This window comes from Asterias amurensis, chromosome 20, assembly GCF_032118995.1.
Source record: "Asterias amurensis chromosome 20, ASM3211899v1".
Lineage (NCBI taxonomy): Eukaryota > Metazoa > Echinodermata > Asteroidea > Forcipulatida > Asteriidae > Asterias > Asterias amurensis.
Window position 1 is genome coordinate 8,435,227 of NC_092667.1, and position 26,575 is coordinate 8,461,801.

At 38.3% G+C, this 26,575-nt stretch overlaps 2 protein-coding genes across 5 annotated transcripts in view; both read right to left on the reverse strand.

The window, feature by feature from the left end:
- Nucleotides 1-3,864: 3,864 nt before the first annotated feature.
- LOC139952697 (perlucin-like protein) lies at nt 3,865-5,810 on the reverse strand. The gene is made up of 2 exons (XM_071951899.1): nt 5,606-5,810; nt 3,865-4,373 (listed from the first exon to the last, which is right to left on the reverse strand). Exons 1-2 carry the CDS (start codon nt 5,808-5,810, stop codon nt 3,865-3,867), a joined length of 714 nt encoding a protein of 237 aa, XP_071808000.1.
- A 336-nt stretch (nt 5,811-6,146) lies between these two features.
- LOC139952520 (receptor-type tyrosine-protein phosphatase F-like) overlaps nt 6,147-26,575 on the reverse strand; it is a 35,040-nt gene continuing 14,611 nt past the window's right edge. For 2 of the 4 annotated variants that reach the window (XM_071951670.1, XM_071951669.1), the window contains exons 6-25: nt 26,140-26,286; nt 25,691-25,825; nt 24,701-24,838; nt 23,704-23,757; nt 21,567-21,878; nt 20,530-20,645; nt 19,456-19,663; nt 19,079-19,181; nt 18,266-18,494; nt 17,816-17,855; nt 17,182-17,278; nt 16,728-16,762; nt 15,923-16,446; nt 12,516-12,615; nt 12,131-12,207; nt 11,679-11,813; nt 10,987-11,106; nt 9,563-9,708; nt 8,946-9,081; nt 6,147-7,842 (exon numbers count right to left, since the gene is read on the reverse strand). In XM_071951670.1, the coding sequence (XP_071807771.1) occupies nt 7,771-7,842; nt 8,946-9,081; nt 9,563-9,708; nt 10,987-11,106; nt 11,679-11,813; nt 12,131-12,207; nt 12,516-12,615; nt 15,923-16,446; nt 16,728-16,762; nt 17,182-17,278; nt 17,816-17,855; nt 18,266-18,494; nt 19,079-19,181; nt 19,456-19,663; nt 20,530-20,645; nt 21,567-21,878; nt 23,704-23,757; nt 24,701-24,838; nt 25,691-25,825; nt 26,140-26,286 (2,924 nt within the window). In that variant the 3' untranslated portion in view covers nt 6,147-7,770. Of the gene's footprint in view, nt 7,843-8,945; nt 9,082-9,562; nt 9,709-10,986; nt 11,107-11,678; nt 11,814-12,130; nt 12,208-12,515; nt 12,616-15,922; nt 16,447-16,727; nt 16,763-17,181; nt 17,279-17,815; nt 17,856-18,265; nt 18,495-19,078; nt 19,182-19,455; nt 19,664-20,529; nt 20,646-21,566; nt 21,879-23,703; nt 23,758-24,700; nt 24,839-25,690; nt 25,826-26,139; nt 26,287-26,575 lie in introns of those variants that run through there. The other 2 variants (XM_071951671.1, XM_071951672.1) reach the window with 2 other exon arrangements.

Here is a 26,575-nt window from a genome sequence, read left to right on the forward strand (position 1 = left end):
ACATATTGCTTTTACTTGCCATCTTTTGTTTTTATTTTCACTACAATTTTAGAGTGTAATGTATAGTACATGATTTTTTACCTTTTCATGAGCTAGGTCTGGGAGGGCACACACTTTTTTGTCTGACAGTTTAATGCCCTTTTCCCTTCCCTGGACGGCCTGTGCTCGTTTTAAATGTATTGTTTGAACAATTAAAATAAAATGAAAACAATATATATATATATTTTTAAAATCACCATACCTTTGATCTTGCTATTCTTATTAATTGACCATTGTTAGTTGCATCATGATGCAACTTGCTCTCTAATCCTACCCTTTCATGTCTCCCTGCATTGTTGTCGAACAATACATTTACCACTTTTATGGTCCAGTAACCCATCCTTTCATTCTAAACATCCTTTGTCCTCGCCACTTCACTCCTATTGGTTCATAGCCACCAATATTGTCTCTGAAATAGAAACTTTGATTGGCTGTTATTTTCCCGCTTCTTTCTGGATCCTTTCTTTAATCCCTTTCCCCCTCTCTTTTTCTATAAATGGATATCTATTTGTTTGTACTTGTTTTATGCCTCTGAAGAAGGTCCGGATTGGATCGAAAGCTAAGGCCACCTACCCTATTCATTATAAACTGCGCCAATAAAGTATCTAAACACTTACAAATGGTCAGATTTATCGGAACCTGAAATAGTATACAAAAAAATAATTATTCATTTCTATTCACCGTTAACTTCTGCACATTTTGACACATCTTGTGTTGCGCTACGATGTTGTTGAGTGGATTTATGGGCACTTGAGTGGCTTAAGGTCGAATTTCAAAAGTTGCAAAAGCCCCTATTCACCCCAATTCCAGAAGGGAACTCGCACAAGCACCACACACAGACAAAATCAAAAGACACAAACTCGTTTCGTTTACTTGACCATGAAATTTATTGCCGTATCTTTAACTTTAAAACTGCTGATATCCTGTCCTCAGTTCTTAGTGTGTCCTCCATCACTGTCCTGTACGCCAAGGAGTCGTCTTCTCATACTCCCAATGAGACCTCTGATCTGTACCTGGTCAATCCCCTGCCATTTCCTGATCAGGATGCGTCGCAATCCCTCGAGAGTGGTGTCAGGCTTTTTGGACTTGTTCACTTTCTTCTGCTGCAGAAGTCACCCTCGGACGGCCACTCCTTGACAGGTCGTCCCCATTTCCCTGAGCTTGGTAGCCATTTCATCATTTACTGACCGTCGCTGGTGACGTTGTAACCATGAGCTGCAGCTCGCATCGACGTACCGGCTTCTATCAAACCAACGATCCGTCCTCTTTCCTGTTTGGTCATTTGAGCCATCTTTCCTGTTATCTTGAACCACCTTTCCCTATCCCATCATAATCAGGGATTCTGGCTCTTAACCCATATTGTTGTAAGCCTCCCATCTTTGACCCCTTTGCTTGGTTACTGACAATTATTGCTGATGTTCATCACAACCGATTTATCAAACAAGCGACCAAAAAAATCGTTTATAAAAGGTGGGCAAAAGAAACGCTGATCTTACTCGTCACAATACAACGATTTAGCTTGAATAGGGGCTTTTACAACTTTTGAAATTCGACCTTAAGCCACTCAAGTGTCCATAAATCCACCAAACAACATCGTAGCGCAACACAAGATGTGTCAAAATGTGCAGAAATTAACGGTGACTCGAAATGAATAATAATTTTTTGGCATACTATTTCAGGTTCCGATATATCTGACAATTTGCAAGTGTTTAGATACTTTATAGGCGCAGTTTATATATATATATATATATATATATCAAATAATAAACCACAAGGGAAACTGACTGGGTACATTTTTAAATGATTTAGGACTGAACAAAGAAAACTTGACTAGAGCAGGATTTGAACCAACGACCTCCGGTTTAACGTGCCGGCGCTCTACCAACTGAGCTATCTAGCCCTATGTTGGTGGTCTCCCAATTTTGTCAATATCTTTGTTCGGGGGTGCCTGTCAGAAGCCATTAAACCGCAAACTGCCGTGATTTAGCAACAAAAGAAGTCGTGTTTTATATTGGTCATTTGAGCAAAATGGGGCCGTGTATCCGTTCGCTTTTATCATTCTGATCATGAAGTCTCAAGCTGAACTGGTTATAGCGTCCAGCCATCAGAAAACGGTTACGTATGATCTAGGTACAAGTAATAAGGTATACGAGTTGAGGCTTTCCATTCTTGACTTTGAACTCAGAAACACACAATATCGAGTGAAAAGGGTGTTTCATATGTGCCACTCCTTTGAAAAAAAAATAAAATAAAAAATCCGTTGCGTTTTAGAATTTTCCGTCGTGTCAGAGAATTTTCTGAAGCGTATTTTTAGAATGCTCAGCTGACAGGTGAGTCACGTGGTTTGATCATTGTGAATTGTACGTCGAAGAAATGGTTGTTAAAACTTTTGAAGCGGCCAGTCAAAAAAAGATTGTGCAAAAAGCCTAAAAACCCAAACGATCAGTGCGTGCTGTGGAGATTGCGACGTCCATCCATGCATACCTCCCATAAGTGAAGGTAATTAGGGCATCAATGGATATACTATTGCACAAGTTTTTTGTGTTTTTTCCATTCAAACAAAAAACCACGATGCCTGTATAACTTTGCCCAGCAGGATACATTGAATAATTTCCAAACGCGACGGAATAATCTCTGACGCGACGGAAAAAGTCTGACGCGACGGAAAATTTTAAAACGCGACGGAATTGTTTTTCCAATGGATGTATTTGGTCTGCTATTTGTGAATTCAAGTTACATGTAAAGATTGGTGACCGGCGGTAAATGCTCAAGTCTGAGACTTTACATCGTCTATGTTGCCTTCATAATTAATGTTTGGTTATTTTGCTTTGAAAAGTAATCTTCACTGTTAATATTAAAGACGGTATGACGTCAACAAATGGCATAACATTGAATGTTACTGCTAAAGTAAAGGAGGGACGTTTGGGGGGGGAATTGTGGAGGGCAATTATTTTTACTCTATACATCACCGCAACATGATATCTTTCGCTGATAATCATAATCATTTGGAGCTATTAATTGATATAACAATCCTTTCTCAATTCACAATGTTGTCAATCCGACTGTTTCTCCTGCGGTCTGTTCTTTTGTAGATTGTCAGTTGTTGAAATAATAACAAGAATTATAACACCCCTTACCAATATTCTGCCTTTTCATTGGTTTAGAGCGCGTCACATGGTATGTCTTAGTTTTACTAGACGACGGCCGTGTGATAGTGCATCGGTTTGCCGTGTGATAGTGCATCGGTTTGCCATGCGCTAGTCCGAATACTATCACACGGCGTGCAGTACCCAGACGTCCGTTGCGTGTACGAGGATGATAAATTAATAGTCTGTAAACATTTCCGATTACATCACACTACATGCAGCACAGTAAAAGTTTTCGCAATCTGTATTCGCGTCGTCCGTGAATTGTAGCATTCAGGTCTGTAACTTAAAAGTACAGTATTTAGAAATGTTTGGGGTGTTATAAAACAAATATTGACTGCTTTTACTCGTGCAATGGTTAAAACTATGACTGCCTCGGTGATCCCCGGAGCGTTCTATTTTCCCTCGGCTTCACCTCGGGAAGTATAGAACGCTCCGGGGATCACCTCGGGGGTCATAGTTTTAACCATAGCACTCGAAGCAGTCAATATTTGTATACTATCCATCTCAATATCCTCTTTATCAGCTTCCTTGCGAGTGACGTCATTGAGTTGGCAGAGCTGCTCTTTGCTGCTGCGTCCAAGTCGTACATTGGAGGAGCGGCATCTAGGCTCATCCCGGCACGCTGAGCCACACGCAACCACGCCCTTGATCGGTACCTACTCGATGACATGACCGGTCAGGCAGTGGGATGAGAAGTGGCCGTTGGTGTCTGCTTGCAGGCAGTGCAGACGGATTTGCGGGGTGGTTGTGCGACGGCAGGTCGCAGACAGACCACGTACTTTGGCCAGATACACGTATTATCACTCCAGCGAACATTGAAATCAGGATTCATGAACGCGCAATCTTCACCCCCTGCATTGTTGGGTTCTCCTGGATACCAGTTGAAGAAACTACATTCCTCACCCCCGTCACCAGGCTGCAACCACTTGCCTTCTTCCTCCTTGTCAGTACAGCCGATATAAACTGCTTCTGAATCAACTGCATTGACCAACTCCCAGATAAATAGATGCTCTTGGAGTGACATAGGGACTGCCACACGGCTTCTCATGTCGGTACATGTGATGACTGCGTCATCAAAAGTCATTCTCTCCATCACTGACTTGTAGCATGACTCGCCAAATATGACCCACTCGGAGGGGCAGATCAAATCTTCATTGCAGCTCGATACCACGAAATAAAAGGCAACTGTGAAAAGTAAAACTAAAGTTTTTATGATTTACAATAAAGGAGAATGCAAGAAAGATGTTTAAGACTCACTCGCCGAGTTAAATTTACAATTTTGCAGGCAACGCTAGAAAACTCCAACTTGCATGAACAACGCTTTGCCTGCTCTGGTATCAACAGGTAAACAGTTAACGCTTTGCCTACTCTGGTATCAACAGGTAAACAGTTAACGCTTTGCCTACTCTGGTATCAACAGGTAAACAGTTAACGCTTTGCCTACTCTGGTATCAACAGTTAAACAGTTAACGCTTTGCCTACTCTGGTATCAACAGGTAAACAGTTAACGCTTTGCCTACTCTGGTATCAACAGGTAAACAGTTAACGCTTTGCCTACTCTGGTATCAACAGGTAAACAGTTAACGCTTTGCCTACTCTGGTATCAACAGGTAAACAGTTAACGCTTTGCCTACTCTGGTATCAACAGGTAAAAAGTTAACGCTTAGCCTACTCTGGTATCAACAGGTAAACGGTTGACTTAAATAAAACAATTAAGCATCTGAGGTTTTCAAATCTCAGCTTCACGTTGCTATGGTGATCCAATTGTATTTTTTTCCAGCAGTTCTGATCCTTATCTGTCGATTCAAAGGCAGGATACGCAAAAAAGGTTACCCAAAAAGAAATTACGTAAATATGTAATTGTATATCGTAATCATCATTGTGTATCGCATCGCAGAGACGTGTGGACGCATTGATAGAAGAGATCGATACAACCAAACCCAAGACCAAGTGCTCGATCGTATTAAAAATTTAAAATTCGTCTCCGAGGTAAACGAATACGTTCCTTAAAGGAACACGCTGCCTTGGATCGGACGAGTTGGTCTTTGAAAAGCGTTTGTAACTGTTTTTATAAAATGCATATGGGGTAGAAAGATGTTGTAAAAGTAGAATACAATGATCCACACAAACATGCCTCGAAATTGCACGGTTTTCTTTTTACCTCGTCGACTAACTCGGTCGGCCACTTATGGGAGTCACATTTTTGACTCCCATAAATGGCCGACCGTGTAAGTTCGTACAGTAAAAGGAAAACCACGCAATTTCGAGGCAAACTTGTGTGGATAATTGTATTCTACTTTTAAAACATCTTTCCAACCATATGCATTTTATAAAAAAAACGGTTACAAACGCTCAGTTATAGACCAACTCATCCGATCCAAGGCAACGTGTTCCTTTAAGTCATTGGTTCTCAATACATGCCACTTCATCCTCTGGGTTTAATAAACACTCCATCCAACCAACCTGTACAGTGTCATAACTCGACATTTCCATTTGGGATTGGGACTGGGTCTGGGGAACGGGGTAGTGGAACCCGCAGTGTTCCCCACTGGCTAAGCATTTGCATGTTTGGAGGTATAAATCAGGCGGTACAACAGGCAGTGGTGCCAACGGCAAGCTCATCCTCTTTGCAGCACCATTACCAGTGTGGAAGCTACAACTGGTATTTTTTAAAGGCCAAGCAAGTTATAAGGAACGACTTAAGTGGGCCAGCATTCCCATTCAATCCTCAACCTTTGCCAAATTTCAATGGTCTCACATTGTTGTTGTCTTCCCCTTAATAACATAATAATTTAGGTCCCTTTTCCGGCCATGTGTCCATCTCCAATGTTTTACCTTTTGGCCTGGTGCCGTAACGTTTTGCCTATATTCATATCAGTTGATTCACCACATTTCCTTCTCTGTTGGGCACTCAATAAATGATTTCCTAAAATTGCTACAATTAGCAGACATTTATTATTTACGACAATTGCTGATACAAGTTCAAATTCAAGATTGCTATAAGTTACAGATAGTTAAACTGAACATAGTAGGCCTATATCTAAAACAAAATCATTACAAACGGTTCTGAATTTACATTTAGCCTAATTTTCAATGTGGAGGGAGGGAATAAAGTGGTGACGTTAACGTTGTTTTGGTTAGTGGACATCACCTGGTAACCACTGTAAAGTGAAGTGAGTGCTTGTTAAAATTGTCACTTCCATACAAATGATGTGTGTGAAATAGCAGCTTATTATTATTCAATAAAATTTACATTCTTGCAACTGGTTCTCATTCCAATATTTCGCTTAATTATTTTCTAAACACTACCGACAAACGGCTTTATAAAACTGGGGCGTAGGCTTAAACCCTTTGAAAATGCGTTGAAATTGTGTATACAGCATGCCTAAAAAATAATGCAATAAAATGTGTTTTCTGAGTATTTTAATATTATAACCAACACTTTCATCGGTAATTCAGATTCGTTTTCAGTACAACAATTTTCTTTCAAGTACACATTTGAATTAATACATTATTTCATTTGAATTAATACATTATTTTTGAAGGCATGTAAAATAAATGCATAGGCTTATTTTTTTTCATAATAATATACATACAATTAAAGAAAACGTTCTGCACAGTGATCGAAATACTCACATGATAACTTTCAGTCAAATCAAGGATAAAGTTATGAAAACAGACAGTATGATATGTTTCATAATAATAAACTAAATACATGTATATTCTTTAAATGTTTACCATTCTTTAAAAATGCTAAGTTCGGATGTTTAGCCCCTTAAATTAGTCTTTTAATTTACTTCCAACAATTAAATCCACCAAAATGTAATGCATGAGAATTGCAAGACACAGCTATTTACAAATTAATTTGTTTGATTAAATAGTAGGCCTAAAGTCTATGTGTCCTACTTTCTAAAAGCAAAAATTAATCAACGCAAATACAGTTAGATTCTGATAGAATGATTGTACATTCAGTTGCGTTATTCTGCTCACGCTAAGAGTTCCTGAGTTTGACCTCATTGGTTCAGGTCAGATACAGAACATATCTCAAGAAAGGTGTGCCAAAGGAGCAAATTATTACGCAGCTCGGATCTTAAAATATAAATCTTTGAATTGTTCATCCGAGTCAGAGTAGGCCCAACTACAAAGAAAAATGTGGATATTTATTTCAGATATTTGCAAAATATTTTTTTTTTCTTTTTCAAATGTACACAAAATAAATTTTCTAATTTAATCAGACCCTGTAGTGAGTTAAAAACAAACTGAAACATTAATTTTATTCTCAAAATTGTCAAGAATTGTTTTGTCTATACATTTTGGCAATTGACAAGTGACAGAGTGCACCGTTTCTGTCATACGACGTTCCCCGATAGCATATATATATACATATCCAGTTATTAAATGAAACCAGTCGAAACAATATCATCTTCCCAAAAACTCAAATACTTTTCGGATAAATAAGACACTTTTTATTAACCACAACAAAAGTATGATCGTCTTACGAAGTAGACCACTTTCTATCATTCCTTGATCGATCGTTACGGTACCAGCTTCCACAAGGAACCAGTTGATGGGGGTGGGGGGTCTAAAGGTTTGCGTACAAAGCGTTAACGCCCAAATACATCTGTAAGGCCTCGTATATAAACTCGTACTGCTCCTGAACGAAACGAAAACGAGAGAAAAGAAACAATAATACTCTGAATAAAGAATAATAATTGATAATGAGTTTACATGCATTGACCGTATCTAGAAAATATGGGTACTGTTGTCTTAGAGATCATAGCCTGCTCTGATCAGTTGACACACCCCCTTTAAGAACAATCTTAGCTCAGTGTATAATTTGTGTTTTGCTGTTTAGCAGAAAATGTTGCTTAAATACTTACTGCTAAGCCACAAATACAGGGATACCAGTTAAGAGGGAACATATGCAAAAACTGAACTTTGGGAGGTAACCATTTTCCGATAAGCAAAATTGGCCAATGGTGTCCGTAGGCTGCCAGATGCGTTTGAGGAACAGAGACTGGCCGCATATGGAAAACTCGGCTGCCAAAATATACCAAAGTAAACTCGCCATAACGGTGAAGTCAGCTTATCTATAAGTACACTCAAAGCACACTCTGCTCCCCTAAGATGCAATGCCCTAATGGTAAAGTCACCTTACCTGTGACTACACCAATCCATGAAGTACACTTTGCTCGTCATGATGCAATGTTCGAATGGTAAAGTCACCTTATCTGTGACTACACCAATCCATGACCTGTGACTGCACCAATCCATGAAGTATTACTCTGCTCCCCATGATGCAATGTCCTAATGGTAAACTCAGCTTACCTGTGACTGCACCAATCGATGAAGTATATTTTGCAATAATGAGACGATGCCCCAATGGTAAACTCAGCTTACCTAAGACTGCACCAATCCATGAAGTACAATTTGCCATATGAGACGATGCCCCAATAGTAAAGTCAACTTACCTGTGACTGCACCAATCCATGAAGTATACTTTGCCATATGAGACGATGCCCCAATGGTAAAGTCAGCTTACCTGTGACTGCACCAATCCATGAAGTATACTTTGCAATAATGAGACGATGCCCTAATGGTAAAGTCAACTTACCTGTGACTGCACCAATCCATGAAGTATACTTTGCAATAATGAGACGATGCCCTAATGGTAAAGTCAATTTACCTGTGACTGCACCAATCGATGAAGTATACTTTGCCATATGAGACGATGCCCCAATAGTAAAGTCAACTTACCTGTGACTGCACCAATCCATGACAAGAGACTCTGAGTTTCTGGACTGTCTGGAAGACATCCACTTTATTTTCAACTTGTAGTTTCTCTATGACGTTAAGGAGGGCACAGAATGTTCCACTGACGCCCTCACCATCACTGTTAAGAACAAAACCATTACATCATTTGTAAAGAGGTGTACACAGATGATTGGGGTTTTCTAAAACGCAAATAAAAATCAGTCTCTATCTTATTCTTACTGTAAGTTTTATTGTGTTTTCTTTTCTGATTAAATCTGGATCCTGAATAAGAAGTACTGTTTATTTTCAATTGGAACTTTACGAACTAATAACAATTAGGATTACAAGTTGTTGCTTTGATTCCGACTATATCAATAAAAGGATTGGACTGATGTTATCGACGTTTAAAGGAGGTGATGTGGTTGAAAAATAGTTGAAAAATGAACAAGTTACTCTCTCAGCCCACCACATTTTCCCAAGTTCATTTTAATGGGTTCTTGCAATATGCATTACATTTGTAAAAGAAAGGGCACAAAATCTCTAATATGTTTGAAACTTAACGAGTTGTTGGATTGTGTTTTTCTTTAAAACTAGCGGAAGAAAATGACCAAACATCATACATGCACTGAACTGTAACTCGGTCATCCTTATGCTCGAGTTGCCACTCTTTAACGGCTGTAACCAATTCCACGATGGATTTGGGTGATGATGGTATGCCATCTATGGGCCAGTTCATGAGTTGAAGGTGGCAAATCAGACGGGATTCCTGTGTATCAATGGCAAGAATGAAACCAAATCTTAAAAACTTCTGCAATTAGAAAGTCAGTCAGTGCAAACACACTGTATCCTGATTGTGTATTGTGTATATGCCGTTGTAGCCATGCCTCAAATAAGGCATTATCGTCAAGACACCAACGATTCATGTAACATTTGATAGTTTCGGTAGGTATAACAGTTCTGCCATTTAAGCAAGCACAGACCTGTGTAGTGAACTCGTTTTCTTTTTAAAAAACAACTTTTTGCACTAATATGAAAATTAATTTGTAAAGTTAACAATGGAAAATCTTAAAAACTATTGGAAACTTTCGAAGGGACTTCTAGCCTTGCTCAAGGCAATCGCATTCTTCATTCCGAAAAAAAAGGGCGTAAACCCACAAAATACACACTCTGCGTAATTGAGTACCGCATCGCACGACCCACCCGCATACAGAGGCGTGGCGCAAATAAAAAATAATAATAAAAAAAAGTTAATTCAAACAAATCCATTGCCTTGCTCGAGGCTAAACAAGGCAAAATGCAACAGCGAGAGGCCTTTAATTCCAGTGTTTTTAAAGTAATTATTCAAACCGTATAATTTGTATTTCCAAGCATGGTACTCTGTGGGAGTACATCCAGGGAAGCTTTAAAAGCCACCACATCTTATAATCCATGTCTGAATAAGTGGCTACGACTTGGTCGTTTAACCTGCACATCAAAAAATTAGGTACCCCTTATAATTAGTAACATCATCGGCAACAGCCAGAACCACAGTGATCAACTCTTACAGTATTAAGCCATAACTGAAGTACTGGCTGCGGCTATGGCTTCATCGTTATCTGAGCATGTGATTAAGCATAAGATGCATACAGCAACCCCATTTGCAACAGCCACAGCCGCAGTGACCAGTTGAGACAGCCTTAAGCCATATCTTAAGTAGAGGTTGAGGCTACCGCTTAATCATTACCTGAGCATACACTGAAGCTTGGATACCCATAGCAACACCACTAGCGACAGCCATATCCGCAGTGACCAGTTGAGACAGCCTTAAGCCATATCTTAAGTAGAGGTTGAGGCTACCGCTTAATCATTACCTGAGCATACACTGAAGCTTGGATACCCATAGCAACACCACTAGCGACAGCCACATTCGCAGTGACCAGTTGAGACAGCCTTAATCCATATCTTATTAAATTAGCGACAGCCAAAGTCGCAGCCGCAGTAACTTATCTAGACAGCTTTGGTTTGACACAATGCACGGTTTTAAAGAATTATTCTAGCTTGATACCTGATTATCCTTGTTGGCCAGGTATAGGTAGCGTATGATGATGTTTGGTCCCACTTTATCGGTAGACTGTAGAGTAACTGTCAGATTGCCATATGATGCAGAGTCTCTCTCTGGCCAATACTTGACACACGTATGTGGGAAGGAAAACAAGTAGAGATAATGATTAAAATATAAACATGCGCAAAACAAATGAGTTTTTAAAAGTAAAAATGTTCTTATAAAATACAGTAGACTTTCGAAATTAATTTTCCAAGCAACACTTTTATGATCCAGTAATCCATCATTTCATACTGATCAGCCTTTGTCACCACTTTGGTCCTATTGGTTCACAGCCACCTACTCTTTCTGGATCCTTCCCTTAATCCCTTTACCCTCTTTTATTTTTCTATAAATGGATATGTATTTGTTTGTACTTATTTATGCCGTTATTATGAGTAGGGTAGATGGCCTTAGCTTTCGGTCCAAACCAGACCTTCTTCAGATGCATTGGGGCTGTTGAAGTGGATAGAGAATGGTTCGCAAAGCGAAGACTGGGTTTGGTCTTAGTCTCTCCCGCACATTGTAGCCCACATCTCTTACATGATATGACATAAACTACTTTGGGTGTGCTACATTGGGAGTCGGTATTAAATGTAGATATTTTTAATGGTCAAATTAATTTCAATTTGTTTTTAAGTACAACTTGTACTCACGTGGTCTTTTTTCTCTAGTGTATTCAACATGACGATACAAGTTGACTTGTAGTCATAGACCATTTTCCACATGTCACTGATTGTGTGGGGTAAGGGCATTGGGGTAGTAATGTACTGTCCCTTGTAGCTAGGACTCTGTAAAATTACAAAATTGGAAGACAAAGTTGTTACGATTCAAGCCCAGCGTAAAAAATACAGATCCAATGAGCTTTTACGGAGAGTGTATCATTGTTTTCCCAAAAAAATACAAACATTATTAATTTCAGATGTGAACATTTCTCTGAGGATTGGTTCCGGTATGCTTTTTAAAACCAGTCAGCTTTCATATGAAAATAAAACTGTGGAGAATTGCTACTCGTATGACTTTTCAGTGACCTTGAAGATCGAAATATTTCTCTAGTGGTTGAGTTTTTAAGAAGGAACAACAAAAATCACTCAAGTATGTTACCTACATTGAGGAAGCAGGCATTGATGTGGTTGTTGGATCCATGTTTTCCTGATGTCATCAACTGAGGTCGGTACAGATCAACTTGAAAAATATAAAGTTGATGACATTAATTTCACCGTTTGGTGCTTCACTAGATCCTTCAGTGAGGCCTACAAATATCATGCCTGCCTTGAGCTGGTTCAACCAAGCTTTAAATTGGTGACAGTGTGGTTGAAAAAGATATCCCGCCACCCTGGCGTAGGTTTTATAGCAACACCTTTTAAAGTGTTAATAAATACTGCTGGGAGAATAACTTTTGTTTCAGTTTGGTAGATAGAGAAAGCTGCTTTGCTATTATAAACAGCACAACCTTTCCCTGAGAGGTCATTATAAACTGAATCAAACCTCACCTGGTAGTTTGCCTGGAAATCTATTTTTCTTAACGTTGTCTGGTTGCCAACCTCCTTTAAATATGTCAGGGTTCGGAATGTTGGTGACCAAATTTAGATTCTGTATCAAGACAACCAGAATGATTCGGTTAATATGTAATGCATCTTACCACATGGCTATTAGAGATGGGTTTGTTGGAAAAACAAATTGACAGCGAGAAATGTATGGCAAGTGTTCATCAGAACATAGCAATATTGGTTTGCTTGCTGAATCGGGGAGAGTTGTACATAAACATACAGGGATTTATAAAGCTGATCTTAAAGTCACTTGGAAATGTTTTTTTTTGTTCAAACATAAGAGTATTGTTTAGTAACAATAAAACAATGTTTTTAGTAAATGTTTGGGGGTTGACTCCGCGTACCCCTTTTGTGACGTCAATCGAGGCAGACTTTGCCTTGATGTGTTGAGTAAAAACACGTGCAAAGTACATGCAAGTCCAAGTCGTGAGAATGTACGTTTCGAAAAAAAAAGGAATTCTTCTTGCATATTTCCGGCAATGCCGACCAATTGTATTGCTGCTGGATGCAGCAAAACAACTACAGATGGGGTCAGTCTGCATGGCTGGTTAGACTCACAAGAGCAATAGTGCCTAGTGGTCCGGTCCGACGTCTTTTTCAGCGCTGTGCAGCACTTTCTCTTACAATTTTGCGCCTCGGGTCGGGGTCTACTCTCAAATATATTTTTTTAGAACCTTAGTTAACTGTTCATTCACAAACCACTCATCAAAACACAAATATTCGTGACAAGCGCTTTGTTTTGGCAAAATACCACTTCCAGGTGACTTTAACTTTTGTGCAAGCATACATCAATGCATCATGGCATTTCGTGAATTTCCTATTAGCCAAATTAAATCTCTGAACATCCTCTCTTTGTATAGTGGTTTTACTGTGACTTCAATCGGTCATTTACGTAAATGGATTGTAAGCATTCTTGCTGAAACCATTTTCCTTATCCCAAGGCTACTGGGCTGGTAGCAAATTCTCAAACGGGAACTGGCCTCGTTTTGTGGTTTTAAGACAGATGATAATTTGATCAGGGCTCCGTGAAGTTGGAGGTTCGGTTTGAGTACTTATATCAGTTTTTGACCGTTATCCCAAGGGCTTGCTCCACTAGTAGGAATCCCCTTAACACTGCGCCACCCATTGTCATCGCTTCGACAGCCTCTAGACCCCGGTTCCTACTTCCTGCAAATGCGAATGTGAAGGACATTTTGACGTCACAGGGCCGTGTTTGTAGCGAATGTTTCGCAGGAATTGAGCACAGCTCAACTGCTTCGAATTATTCGTTGCGAATTTGTGACGTCTTAATGCTACTCTCACACTTGGGCGAATATGAATATTTGAAATTCGCGATGATTTCGCCCGAAAGTTGCGATTTGATAGTGAATATGTTCTTGGTCGTCCTGAAACCTCTCCTTACCAATATCTAACGCATAATACCAATGCTTACAAAAATAGACGGCGAATGACGTCTTCGCAACATTCGGTGAAATTTAGAAACCGGTTTCTAAATTGACCGATCTTTGTTAGGAGGTGGGGAACAATTTGTGAACGTTCCGAATTTGTTACCCATGCTTACGAAGACACGGCGAATGTTGCGAAGTGTGAGCGATTGTCAAATATTTCCTTCCGTTAGCATATTTGCCGTGTGAGAACAGCATAAATTGACCGATCTTCGTAAGGAGTAGAACGACATGTGAATGTAGTGAATGTGTTGCCTACGCTTATTAAGACACGGCGAATGTTGCGAAGTTTGAGCGATTGATAAATATTTCCATTCGCTAGAGTGAGTTGAGTCCGAGTGAGTTGAGGGCAACTCAACTCAGTGCGAATTTCGTTGCGAATATGTGACGTCAACATTCGCAGGAAGTATTGCTACTCTCACACCAGGGAAAATATGCTAGCGAATGGACTTACAAAATGGAAATATTTGACAATCGCTCAAACTTCGCAACATTCGCCGTGTTTCGTAAGCGTTGGTAACAATTTCGGAACGTTCACTAGTCATTCTCCACCTCTTTTCGAAGATCACTCAATCAAAATGTGGCAAATATTCTTGCGATTATGAATAAATTCTTGCGAATAAAAATGTTTACATTCGCGGTGAGTTCGCCAAACAATTGCGATTGGATGGTGAATATTTTCATCTTGGTCACCCCTCGGTCGTCCCTCGACCTCTCCTTAACAATATATGACCAATGCTTGACAATGCTAGCCAATGCCTTACAAATAGGCAACGAACGTTGCGCACGTCGCGACTGAGCTTACCAACGATTTCAAACAAGTAAAGCCAATGTCTTACCATTGTTGCCAATGTCTTGCTATTTTCTGACTAATTTCCGAACAATGGATTACGCGGCCGCGATTGCTATATGTACCGGGGCAAATCTTGCTCTGGCCCGCGAAGGTTACAAACGTCTTACAGGTGCCTTTACGAACGTTGCCAACGCTTACGCATGCTTACAGACGTCAACAATGGCTTACTAATGCTAACGAATGTCGAGGCGAATGACCGTCTTCACAACATTCGCTGAAATTAACAAACCGGTTTGTAAATTGACCGATCTTCGTAAGGAGATTGGGCATGACGGGTAACCGCTCCGAACTGGTTACGAACGCTTACGAAGACACGGCGAATGTTGCAAAGTATGAGCGATTGTCAAATACTTTCATTCGTAAGCACATTTACTCTAATATTACCGCAACAGTTTGAAACAACATTGGGAAGCGCTTTTTAATTTCAGCGAATGTTGCGAAGACAGTCATTTGCCGTAGATTTTAGTAAGCATTGGTAGCCATTAGTAACGTTGGTAAAGCGTGCGTAAGCGTTGGCAACTTTCGTAAGCTATTGTAAGACATTGGCAATCATTGGCTAGCATTGTTAAGCATTCGTAAAAATTCGTAACATATTGGTACGGACAGGTCATGGGGTGACCGAGGGCGAACGTGAAAATATTCACTATCAATTCGCAAATTTTGGGCGAAATTACCGCGAATTTCAAATATCCATATTCGCAAGAATATATTCGCCCAAGTGTGAGAGAAGCATATTAACCGGGCTTTACACGTAAATATGCTTCACATTCGCATTCGCATGATGATGAACCGGGCTTTACTTTGAATGCACATTGACGCCATCAGTACTCGGCACTATAGACCCACATACATCTTGCAGTTAACACAAACTAGTATGAAATCTCGCTCAGCATAATGAGCGTTTCTTGCAAGCAGTCAAGTGCATTGGACTATAATGTGTAATACCAATTAGTGATAATATCATGAGGTGCTTTGAGGGGTCTACTTTGGCTAAAAAGCGCACAGCAACGTCACATGGTTTTATTACAGAACCACATTATCACATGACTCACCTCATAATCAAACAGAAACCCATTGCCTTTTTTGTATGTTTCCTTCTTCTTTTTGCTGACATAATCGTCGAACTCTGACAAGGGAATCGGGATAGGAGCAGTAAACTGTTTCTTCTGAACCAAGATCTTCGGTCTGGCTTGTGCAGTGGCTGATGCCGTGGCTGGTGAAGTGGCTGGGGAATAGGCTGGTGCCGTGGCTTGTGAAGTGGCTGGTGCAATGGATGATGCCGTGGCTGGTGAATAGGCTGGTGCCGTGGCTTGTGAAGTGGCTGGTGCAATGGATGATGCTGTGGCTGGTGAAGTGGCTAGTGAATAGGCTGGTGCCGTGGCTTGTGAAGTGGCTGGTGAATTGGCTGGTGCCGTAGCTGGTGTGGTGGCTGGTGTAGTGGCCGGTGAAGTGACTGGTGAAATGGCTGGTGCCCTGGTTCGTGCAGTGCTCATTATGGTATCAGCAATAACGTCATAGGTAACATCACTCGTTGGATTTTCTAGTCCTGAAGAAAAGTAGCTTACTCGCATCCCTGCTGAAACAACAATTATAGTATTCATGACAAGTTTTACTGTGAAGATTTCAACAAAAAGGATGTGCAGAAATTGTGTATAATATTTGTACTGTTTGATCAAACTTTTATAGTTTATGGATCAAAGTTTTTCGTAACGATGCCAACAACAACATAATGTTAAAAGGGTCAATAGTTTAATAGAACATCCAACATTTGACGGGGTTTCAAAATGACAAATTATGACAAAATTTTATTAGGTGCGACTTGAAATGACTTGTCATTAACAGCGTTGAAATGCATACCTTCCCCTGAGCTACGGTTAAGTGTTCTCTTCCGTCTGTCAAAGATAGAGTAAAACAAGAAAAAGAAAGAAAAGAATTACTTGTCACTCAGCAACGATAAGTTGCAGTTCTTAGATAATGTATGCATTGTAAATGGTTCATTACTACCACTGCTCACAGGGAAAAGCTAAATAGCACATGAGTTAAAGTAAATTGGTCAGCAGGGATATTTTACTTAACAATTTTTGCGAACATTTCATAGAGTTGTCTATGTCCAATAATTGATTAATTAAAAGCCCAAGATAAATATGAAAGCAGCATAAGGCTATGTAAATATGAAACTGCAAATGAACCAACTGTAACGGACATCCTGTCCTGCTTGTTTCTGCCAAATGTGTAAAGCAGTATTGATTTTATTTGAACGTGTGTCCCTCTCACCGAGGAAATGACAAACAATTCAGACTGTAGTAATTACCTTTTTTTGAAGATCAAAGCCGATATAACACAAATCACGACAAGTAACATCAATGGGCCAACAATTGCAGCCACCAGTGGAATTACACTTTGCGGAACTGCCAAAGACATTGTTATGTAATGTTTGTACTGTTTGTAATTATCATTCTAAGAGTATGAATTAAATCAGATGTTCCAACCAAATTCTAAATTTTACGGAAATAAAGTTCACATGAGTTGACGTTGGCAGCATTTTGGGTTAATTGCACTTTGAGGCACTTCCAAAAAAGATAACAATGTTTAGGTTTTGAAGGTTATCTATTGTTGTTGACATTGACGTTGAGCTAACATTTTCGACGTCGATAATATGACACTGAAACAACCCGTGCAGGGTTCCAAATTAAGTTTTTTTTTTCTCGAAAAGCTGGCCGCCTAGTTTTGTAAATTTGTCAGTAAAGAACAAACATTTCATGATAACTGCATTAAAAACTTTGCTCTATATCCATAATATGGAAACTCATAAATTATTATAAAAACTTAATGAAAGAACCACTCATTATTGTTCTGATTCATGCTTCACTTTAAAACAATCTGGGATGCTTTAAAGCAGAATTGCCACAATATGATTAGTATTGGGTTATTGGGCAGTTAATTACCTTGAACTCTGAGCGGCTCACTCCACTTAACAGCATAAGTCTACAACGAAAATTGACAGAATAATGTTCAACAACAACACATTAAACATCCCAAAGGCTTGCGCGTGCCGGGTGACGTAGCAACTGTCTTGATAGTCTGGCGAATTCAAATGTAAGCGTTTTACTTGTTTTCAAGTTTTAGTGTTACACTGCCTCAACACTGCCTTAACTTTATGGAACAATCTCCCAGAACAGTTACAAAACATTGACTCTATTGTTAGTGTGTACTGAATTCGTACAGTACATCTTATTACATCTTATTACGTTTAGTACATCTTGTATTGTGTTGTGTTTTTGTCTCTAGAGCGCTTAGAGACATGTTGTACAACTATGTGTTATGCTCTTTACACGAATGGTTTATTATTATGACTATTTTATAAATAAAAAAAATACAGACGTCATACGGCTCACCGATTGAGAAGTCCTACTGACTGATCCTAGGTAGATGTCATACAGAGTGTTGCTTTCCAGGGGTTTGTTCACGTTATTTCCCAGTGTTTCTCCGTCACCCACAGTGAATGTTGCAGGGAGATCAGTCTTATGTAATTCTGCAGCTACATAATCAATAGCTGGTGCAGCGGATCCCATGGTGTCCCTTTTAGTGACTGTCCTTATACGGCGCACACCGATTTGAATGCCTCTACACAATGCACAAACATGTTGGTGAGTGAGCACTTCAGTTTTCATTAGTAAAAAAAATTCTAGAGAAAGGTAAATGTCCGCGCCAATTTAAAAACAAATTGAAGTGATGCTTCATAATTTTTAAACTCGAGTTATAACGAGTCAAAAGGTATACGGTTCATTTGGAGTAATTTATTTGTCTGCTGTGGAAGAATAAATCATATATGAATGGATGGTACGTCCTCTACTATTCATTTGCTTGGACTTCATGAAGTTCTTGCCAGGTGAAGTCCTTTTTGGACATTGAGACGATTTTATGTGTTCTTTAATTGTATCTTGAAGATGCCTTTGGGGCTTGTTTTGAATAAGTTTGTTTTTATGATTGAAACAATTAATAAACAAATTTATCTTAAAAAAAATACATAATGGAAACTTCAAGTTAATGCAACACTATACAAGAGTGCACAATAACCAGCCAAATTATTAGAAATGAATTCAGTGCTGATTGACCGACCTTAAACTTGGATTCAGATCTATTAATAACCCCATACCAGGATTAACAAAGAACAAGGTTGACCTCAAACTTGCATCATTTCTACTTACGTAATGTATTTTGAGGAGGATGGAAGGTTCACAGCAATAGTGACTGTGGAAGAAGTCAAATGTGAGATATCGTTTTGGGAAAGCTGGGTCGGAGCAGAAAGATCTGTAAAGTCAAAGAAAAAAATGTAGTTTTACCAAGGAAACATTCTTTATTTAAAGCATCATAAGAGAGCATCTCAAAATTCAAATGGTTGAACTGTTTTAATTTGATCGGTGAGTATTCTAGAGTGTGTATATATTCCGTTAAACTGGTAGTTTCTATCACCAACATGTGTAAATCCAAATCTCACAAAGAAACTAAATTACTCAAGTAAGAGTGTTATAATTATATAATTATTGTATATAAATGTTCACTTAATTTTTACTTCCGAAAATACCTGTTTCAACTGCAGTAAATGTGTCCATTATTGTTTTCTCTCCAACACCAACACTGTTGAAACCTTCCAGTAAGAAATCATATTTTGTGGAGGGTTCTAAACCACTAATGTTGCGGTGCATATCTGATGGTTCTATATCAACCGTCTCGAATGAGTTGGTTGGACTGAAGTTGGCGTCATAAGGTTTTTCCAGCACCCTGTATGAGAGCTGTATAATGTTTGTAAAATGGGGAAACACACTTATTATAGATATATATACTTTCACACTCGCTATAGAGGTAAATTAAGTTGAGGTTCCAAGCAAATTTTAATTATGTTTAAAGGAAACTGAACTGATAAGGTTAAAAACAATTTTTACTTTGGTTTAAAGTTTGGTTTGGTTTTAGTCTGTTGTATGTCTTGTCCTGTATGGCATTCTCAAATCAAGCAAACGCTTACCGGGGATTGCCACCATTTATCTTACTCTGTCCTTTTTCTACTATTATTATTTGGTATCGTGAGCTGTTTTAATGTTAATCTTTATTGTGTATGATACTTGTAATACTGTTTGTGAAATGGAAATAAATGTTGTTGAACAGAATATGATTGAGTCTCGATGTAAATTTAATTGATATTCTTAGTTGTCATACTAACTTTGTTTGAGCCAGGAAAGTCTAATGTAGGTTTTCCTGCAAAATTAGATGCAAAGTTGACTAGTTGAAGCCAGCTGTTTGTAATGTTTTAACCAATATTGTCTTATTGTGTATAGCTGCTAAACGTTATACAAGCGCAGTGTGACAACGTTCAGAGGTGAGGTTAAAAAGCTTTGGCTTCCAGCCTTTGTTTGTGAGTTAACATTTAATTATAGTGTTAGATTTTACCGATACACCGATCTATGGAAAGCACTGCAAACCAAGTACTTTATACGAGTCCTGTGCAATTTGTTTTTGCTGTTTTCTACCAAAATGAGTACACACGAACAAAGCTTCAAAAACGATTGTTGCATGATCAATCTTATTTAGTCCTACATTTTTGATTGACTGGGTTGACATATATCAATTGTTTTGATCTAAATAATCTGCTATAAAGACTCACTCTGTATTTCGTGATAACACCATTTCTTTGACCACATGGTATTTCACTCCAGCTCAATGCCACACTGTGCTTCGTAGATAAAGTTGTCTTGAAATTTGTAGGAGATCCCGTTGGTTCTAGAATAATAATAACACAAAACGGCAAGTTTACTTTTACATCATTATGCTCAAATTGAAATATTTTGGTATCTGTCACAATGATGACTACAAAGTTACAGAATATTTATAGAATAATAATAATAATAATAATAGGAATTTCGGTTTTAACCCATACACCTTTGTGTTTAAGCACTGTATACTCCCGAGTCCTGTGTAAAAAGGGTATCACAGGCATACTCGGGTGGGATTCAAACCTACAACCCTTGCAATTCTAGAGGAGTGTCTTACAAACAACTAGACTAACGAGATTGCCAGGTAGCTAGAGGCAGTTCCAATCCTATGTTTTGGCAGCGGGTACCGCACCGATATAAATTTATAATAGATTTAAAATTTGCGTCGGGGATTAAGAACATTAATTTGTTTGTTTACCCATACACCGATGTGTAGCACTGTATACTCAGTAATTTTCCCGAGTCATGTGAGTTACAAGAGTCGTGGGCTCGAATCCCACCCGTGTTATATGACTGTGATACTTTTTTTCACAGGGCTCGAGAAAGTACTGAGTATACATCTGTTATATAGTAATAGGGTTTGTGTATATTATATAACCGGAATATTTATTTATCATTCTCTCTCTCTCTCTCACGCTCTCTAAATATCTGATATCTTGAGACATACAGGTCAACGTGCTAGTCGTTTGGTGATTGATTTATGTGCCAGAAATATGTCAAATCATATAAAAGTAGTTTAATGAGCCCTGTTATGGGATCATGGTACTTTGGGTAATCTACAAAAAGTAACCAGTTCATTTTGAGTGCAGTGTACTTGGGTTCCTCTAATTGTATGTTAAAGTTACCGAGATTGGCGTTGGTTTCCCCTGGAGTTTTATAATTCAATGTTTTGGAAGTTCCCATTCTATAGATACTCTGCTGAACTTACCCTTTTCAGGTGTTGTGTATTCGATATAAATGTTCTCTTGAAATTCTCCAAGCCCTGCCTCATTCTTGGCAAGTACACGAACTTTATAGATTGCATTGGGTAATGAATCAGGATGTGATAACGGAGACTGTCTCTCCGTTGTGTTGTGTAGGGTTTGAAATTCACCAGCCTCCTCTTGGCAAAGAACTCTCTTTACCAGTTGATACTGTACCGCATAGTCAATAACAGGACACTTGTTTTGAGGAGCTTTCCATGTAATGGTTCTGCTGGGGTATTGCTCAGAGCTGACATGATAGATCACTGAAACAGGAACTGGGAACGAAATTTGAAACTACAAATCATCTGTGCTTGACGAAATTGTTTAAATGGTACAGAATTAACATTTTTCACAATTGTCAGTGTCCTGTTATATCCCTGGCAATCTGTGTATCATAACTAGGTGTCAAAGCATACTGGACTAAAGCTCTGGGCTCAATTTCATAGAGCTGCTTAACGGTCGATTTTGTGCTTAAAGGGTGCAGCTAGCAAGTTTTTCATTTCATAGCCTTGCTTAAGCAAAGTTTTTTGCTTAAAACGGCGAGGCAAGCAAGCAAAAAGGGTCCTTAAAGCCCCATTGCTTAAGCACCCTTTTTAAGCGCCGGGCCCAGTTTCAAAGAGCTGCATCCCGTTACGGTCGATTTTGTGCTTAACGGGCGCACCTAGCATTTTTTTTTATTTCATACCCTTTCTTAAGCAAGGTTTTTTGCTTGCATAGGTAAGCAAACAAAAAGGGTCCTTAACGCCTCTATTTTGCTTAAGCACACAGCGCATAGTGCAACACTCATTGCAAACGATGTTATTGTGCCGGCACAGCGGTGATTGTACGTGCGTTTGTATGGTAGGTGTAGCGAATAAACGAGTGTCTAAAATGCTTCAGAATCATGTTGTACAATGTATTATCTTCTTGTTTACTTTCAAGTTAGTGTGTAAACCTTTCGAGGGGCACTTTGAACCATTACAAATAATTCATATCAGACACAGAAGGTGATGAATTTTTTTTTCGCCACTCAAGTGCACTCCGCATTTATTTCGCCCGCCATTTTGTCAGCACCTTCTTCTTTTTCGCTTAAGCAAACGATCTAAAATGTTGCGCGCGCAGTTTGTTTACGTGCTTAAGCTAGCAACCGCTGGTGAAATAGGTTTACGCTTAAGCAATTTTTGTTGCTACATAAGCCAACATATTTGCTTACCGTTAAGCAGCCCTAGGCCATGCACACAGTGCAAAATACACTGCCTTCTTCTGTTTTGCTTAAGCAAACGATCTAAAATCTCTGCGCGCAGATTGTTTACGTGCTTAAGCTCGTGTACGTTTAGCATGGAATCCGAATGGTTTTAAGCAATTATTTTTGCTACGTTAAGCGAAAAAATTTGCTTACCGTTAAGCAGCTCTATTAAATTGGGCCCTGGTGTTTTAGAGAGACCGTTCGAGTCCCGTTCTTGACACGTGTGTCCTTTAAGAACTACATGTGACCCATGTAGACAGGGTTCACCCAGTGCGTTGTGATTGGATGCATATTGGGCCCCTTTACTCCAACATAGTTCAACATTATTCCTTGAACAAAAATATAATGAGCGCTCTTAGATGCCCTCGGATGTGATGAGTCGTTATAGTTGGGTATTGTTATCAATAATTTTAAGAGTCGGTATAATACACTTATTGGCGTAGTCAGACATTACTTTTCATTTCGGGCTAAACAGTTGATTCAGCTATTTATTTGTGGATGTTTGTATGTATATTAATTAGGGGAGGGAATGAAAGTACTGGCCCCTGCCCCCACCCATTTGGTTACGTTACAATAAAATAAAAAAAAACGATTAAACAAATCTGATTTAATATTCGTTTTTTTTTTATTTATTTTTTTTTTTTTTCGGTATAAAAAAGTTTATTTGGATTAAATATTGTTTGCCAATCTTACCGTAACATCTCTGCCCCCACCCATCTGGTTACGTTAGAATAAAAACGTTACAATAAAATATAAAAAAAACAATTGAAAAAATCTGATTTAATATTCGCTGTATTTTTGTTGTTGTTTTTTTCGGGTTTTTTTCGGTATAAATAAAATCATTATTTGGATTAAATATTGTTTGCCAATCTTACCGTAACATAATCTGCAGTTTGGGTTAATACCAATCTGACCATACGGGCAAGAATCTGTAAAACACAAATTATTAAAAACAATTCCATAACAAAATAATACTAAAACATTTAAAGAAGTATCATATGAAACAATCTTTTTAAAATACTGCTCAGATTTTCGTTTTATTTTTATGGATTTAAAATGTATGTACAGTTACACTGTACAATTCAACCTTTTGAATCACTGGGGATGAGTAAACGGAGTCTAACAACTCCTCCAAACAAAACAAATAATACAAAATAGTTATGTTTAAAATTTAGCCTTAATATGGACAGACACACAGAAAGACAACACTGAAAAATATACATCAACCTGATTGACATATGCAGTAGCTCACCAAAATTATCAAATAGTTAATCAAAAGTCATTGATAAAGCATGCTAAAATCAAACGTTTACTCTATACGTACTGAGACAAACAGACCTTTTCGCAAACACCCATTGCGCAAGTGGTAACTGTCATTTGACGTGCATGCTGGTCTAGCTAGCGATCAGACTTATTTGTACTTTCATAGACAAATTTGTCTTGCATGACAATTTTTCCTTGGTAAAAACAGGATTACCAACCAAATTTGCGTGTGTTATATATAGCTCGTTTTTGGTATCCAGCTGTTGTTTGCTTATCCTGAAAATAAAGTGGATATTTGGTTGCTAATCCTGTTTTATCAAGGAAGAAACTTCATGCTAAGCACATTTTATGTGCTATGAATTTGGGCTCAGATCTATGGTAAGTAATCCTACTGGAACGGCGGAGCTTTGAGGATATTGAACACATTAACTGACATGATCACTTCTAGAACCAGTAGTATCGGACCGTACACCATGTCAAGTTAAATACCTAAGCTAAATACTTTTCATTTCTCGAGGTCTGCTGACATGTTTTATATAATATCGCTGATTATTTAAGCAGTATTTGGATGTCGGGAAAAACCGGGAGAACGTGGTCAGTCAGACTTACTTTGGCAGTTTTCACCTCTAAATCCTCCTTGACAAAGAACACCAGTTTGGCATGCACCAGAAACTCTGTTACAAGCTCCACTACCAGCACAATGACACTCCTGGGCACAATTGACTCCAAACCACCCATTGGAACAGTCTGCATAGGGGAATAGTATTGGTGGTAAGAGAATGTACAAGCTGTTAATGTCAAATTGAGTAGTTTGAATCTGAAGTGAAGTGAGTATAGGGTAAATACCCATATGAACTTAACACACTCTTTAAAACGTTAAATTTTCTAGTAACTTTTATTAAATAAGTTCATTTCAATATACTTTAAATCAAGTCATAATTAAAGGCACTGGACATTATTAGTAATTAATCAAACTAATTGTTAGCATAAAAACGTACTTGGTAACGACCAATGCAGAGCTATTGATAGTAAAACATAAAATAAAAAAACACTGTGAGAAACGGCTCCCTCTGAAGTAACGCAGTTTTCGAGGAAGAAGTAGTTTTCCACTAAAATATTTGATTTCGAGACCTTAGAATTAGATTTTGAGGTCCCGAAATCAAGCATCTGAAAGTATACAGCTTCGTGTGACAAGGTTTTTTTTTCTTCAATAATACTCGCAACTTCGACGACCAAAAATTAAGTTCAAATTTTCACAGGTCTATTATTTTGTGCATAAATGTTGAGATATACCAAGTGGTCTTTGACAATTACCAAAAGTGTGCAGTGTCTTTAAGTCATGTTTCCTACAAGTATGGTAAGTTTGAAACAAAAGGGACGATTTTAAATACTTAGTATGTTTTTTCTATATTTTTTAGGTTAAGAACTTAACTTATACTTGAGACAGTGTACATCGAATGAGAACCGTGTGAAAGATTTGCAATAGTTACGACTAGTGTTTAGGCTTTCAGAAAAAGCTGGTGCAATAGTTGTACAATTAATTCTAAGTGTAAGAAACAATTAAATCAATGGATATTCATTTATAAAGTCTATACTCACCCTCGCAATTGACTCCTGTGAAGCGATACCTGCAATTACTGCCTGGTGTGCAAGTACCAACTGTACTGTTACAAGCTGAATTTTCACAGCGACATTCCAAAGTGCAACCAGCACCATACATACCATGTGGGCAATCTAAACGAGAAACAGTCCAAGTTATATCACAATAAAATTCTAATATGTCACAGGATACCCAACTTGTAAGAATCACAGGTTGAATCAGAAGTTGATAAATTTTTTTAATTAATATATCAATTCAATTTAAATTAATTATGAAAGCTTAAAGACCTTTTGCCATATAAATACACTTTAAATACACTATAAATACCCATTTTCTTTATTTTGATGATTTTATACCAGCAAAAGTTATGAAACTTATTTGTTATTGACTTCTGCAATTGTTTTTCATGTTATTTTGTTATGATGTTTAAACGGAACTTTATTCATACTTTGTTCGCAATTGATGCCTGTGAAACCAGCAGCGCACGTACAGCCAAAAGGATCTGGAAGACACATGAGGTTGTTGACGCAACCTATATCCCAATCCCAGGTGCATCGGATATCGCAGTCTTGACCAAAACAGTTTTTGTTATGCACTGTGGAAATATTAAAATAAATCAGTTATCAATTTTTAACGGCCTGGTACACTTATTACCAACAATCAACTAGTTATTAGAAATAACAAAATATTGGAAGAAAATACGGATGGGAATAACGAACATGAATTTATTTCTGTTTGTTGGTTTTTGTATTCCCTTTTTGTATTTTATACTGAGTACATACAAGTTTTTCGTGACAATGCAACATCCATCTAAACAAACTCTTCACATGGTCTTTCTTTCAAATTGGTTTACCTTAAAACCAAGTTCAGGAAGTGTGCCTAAC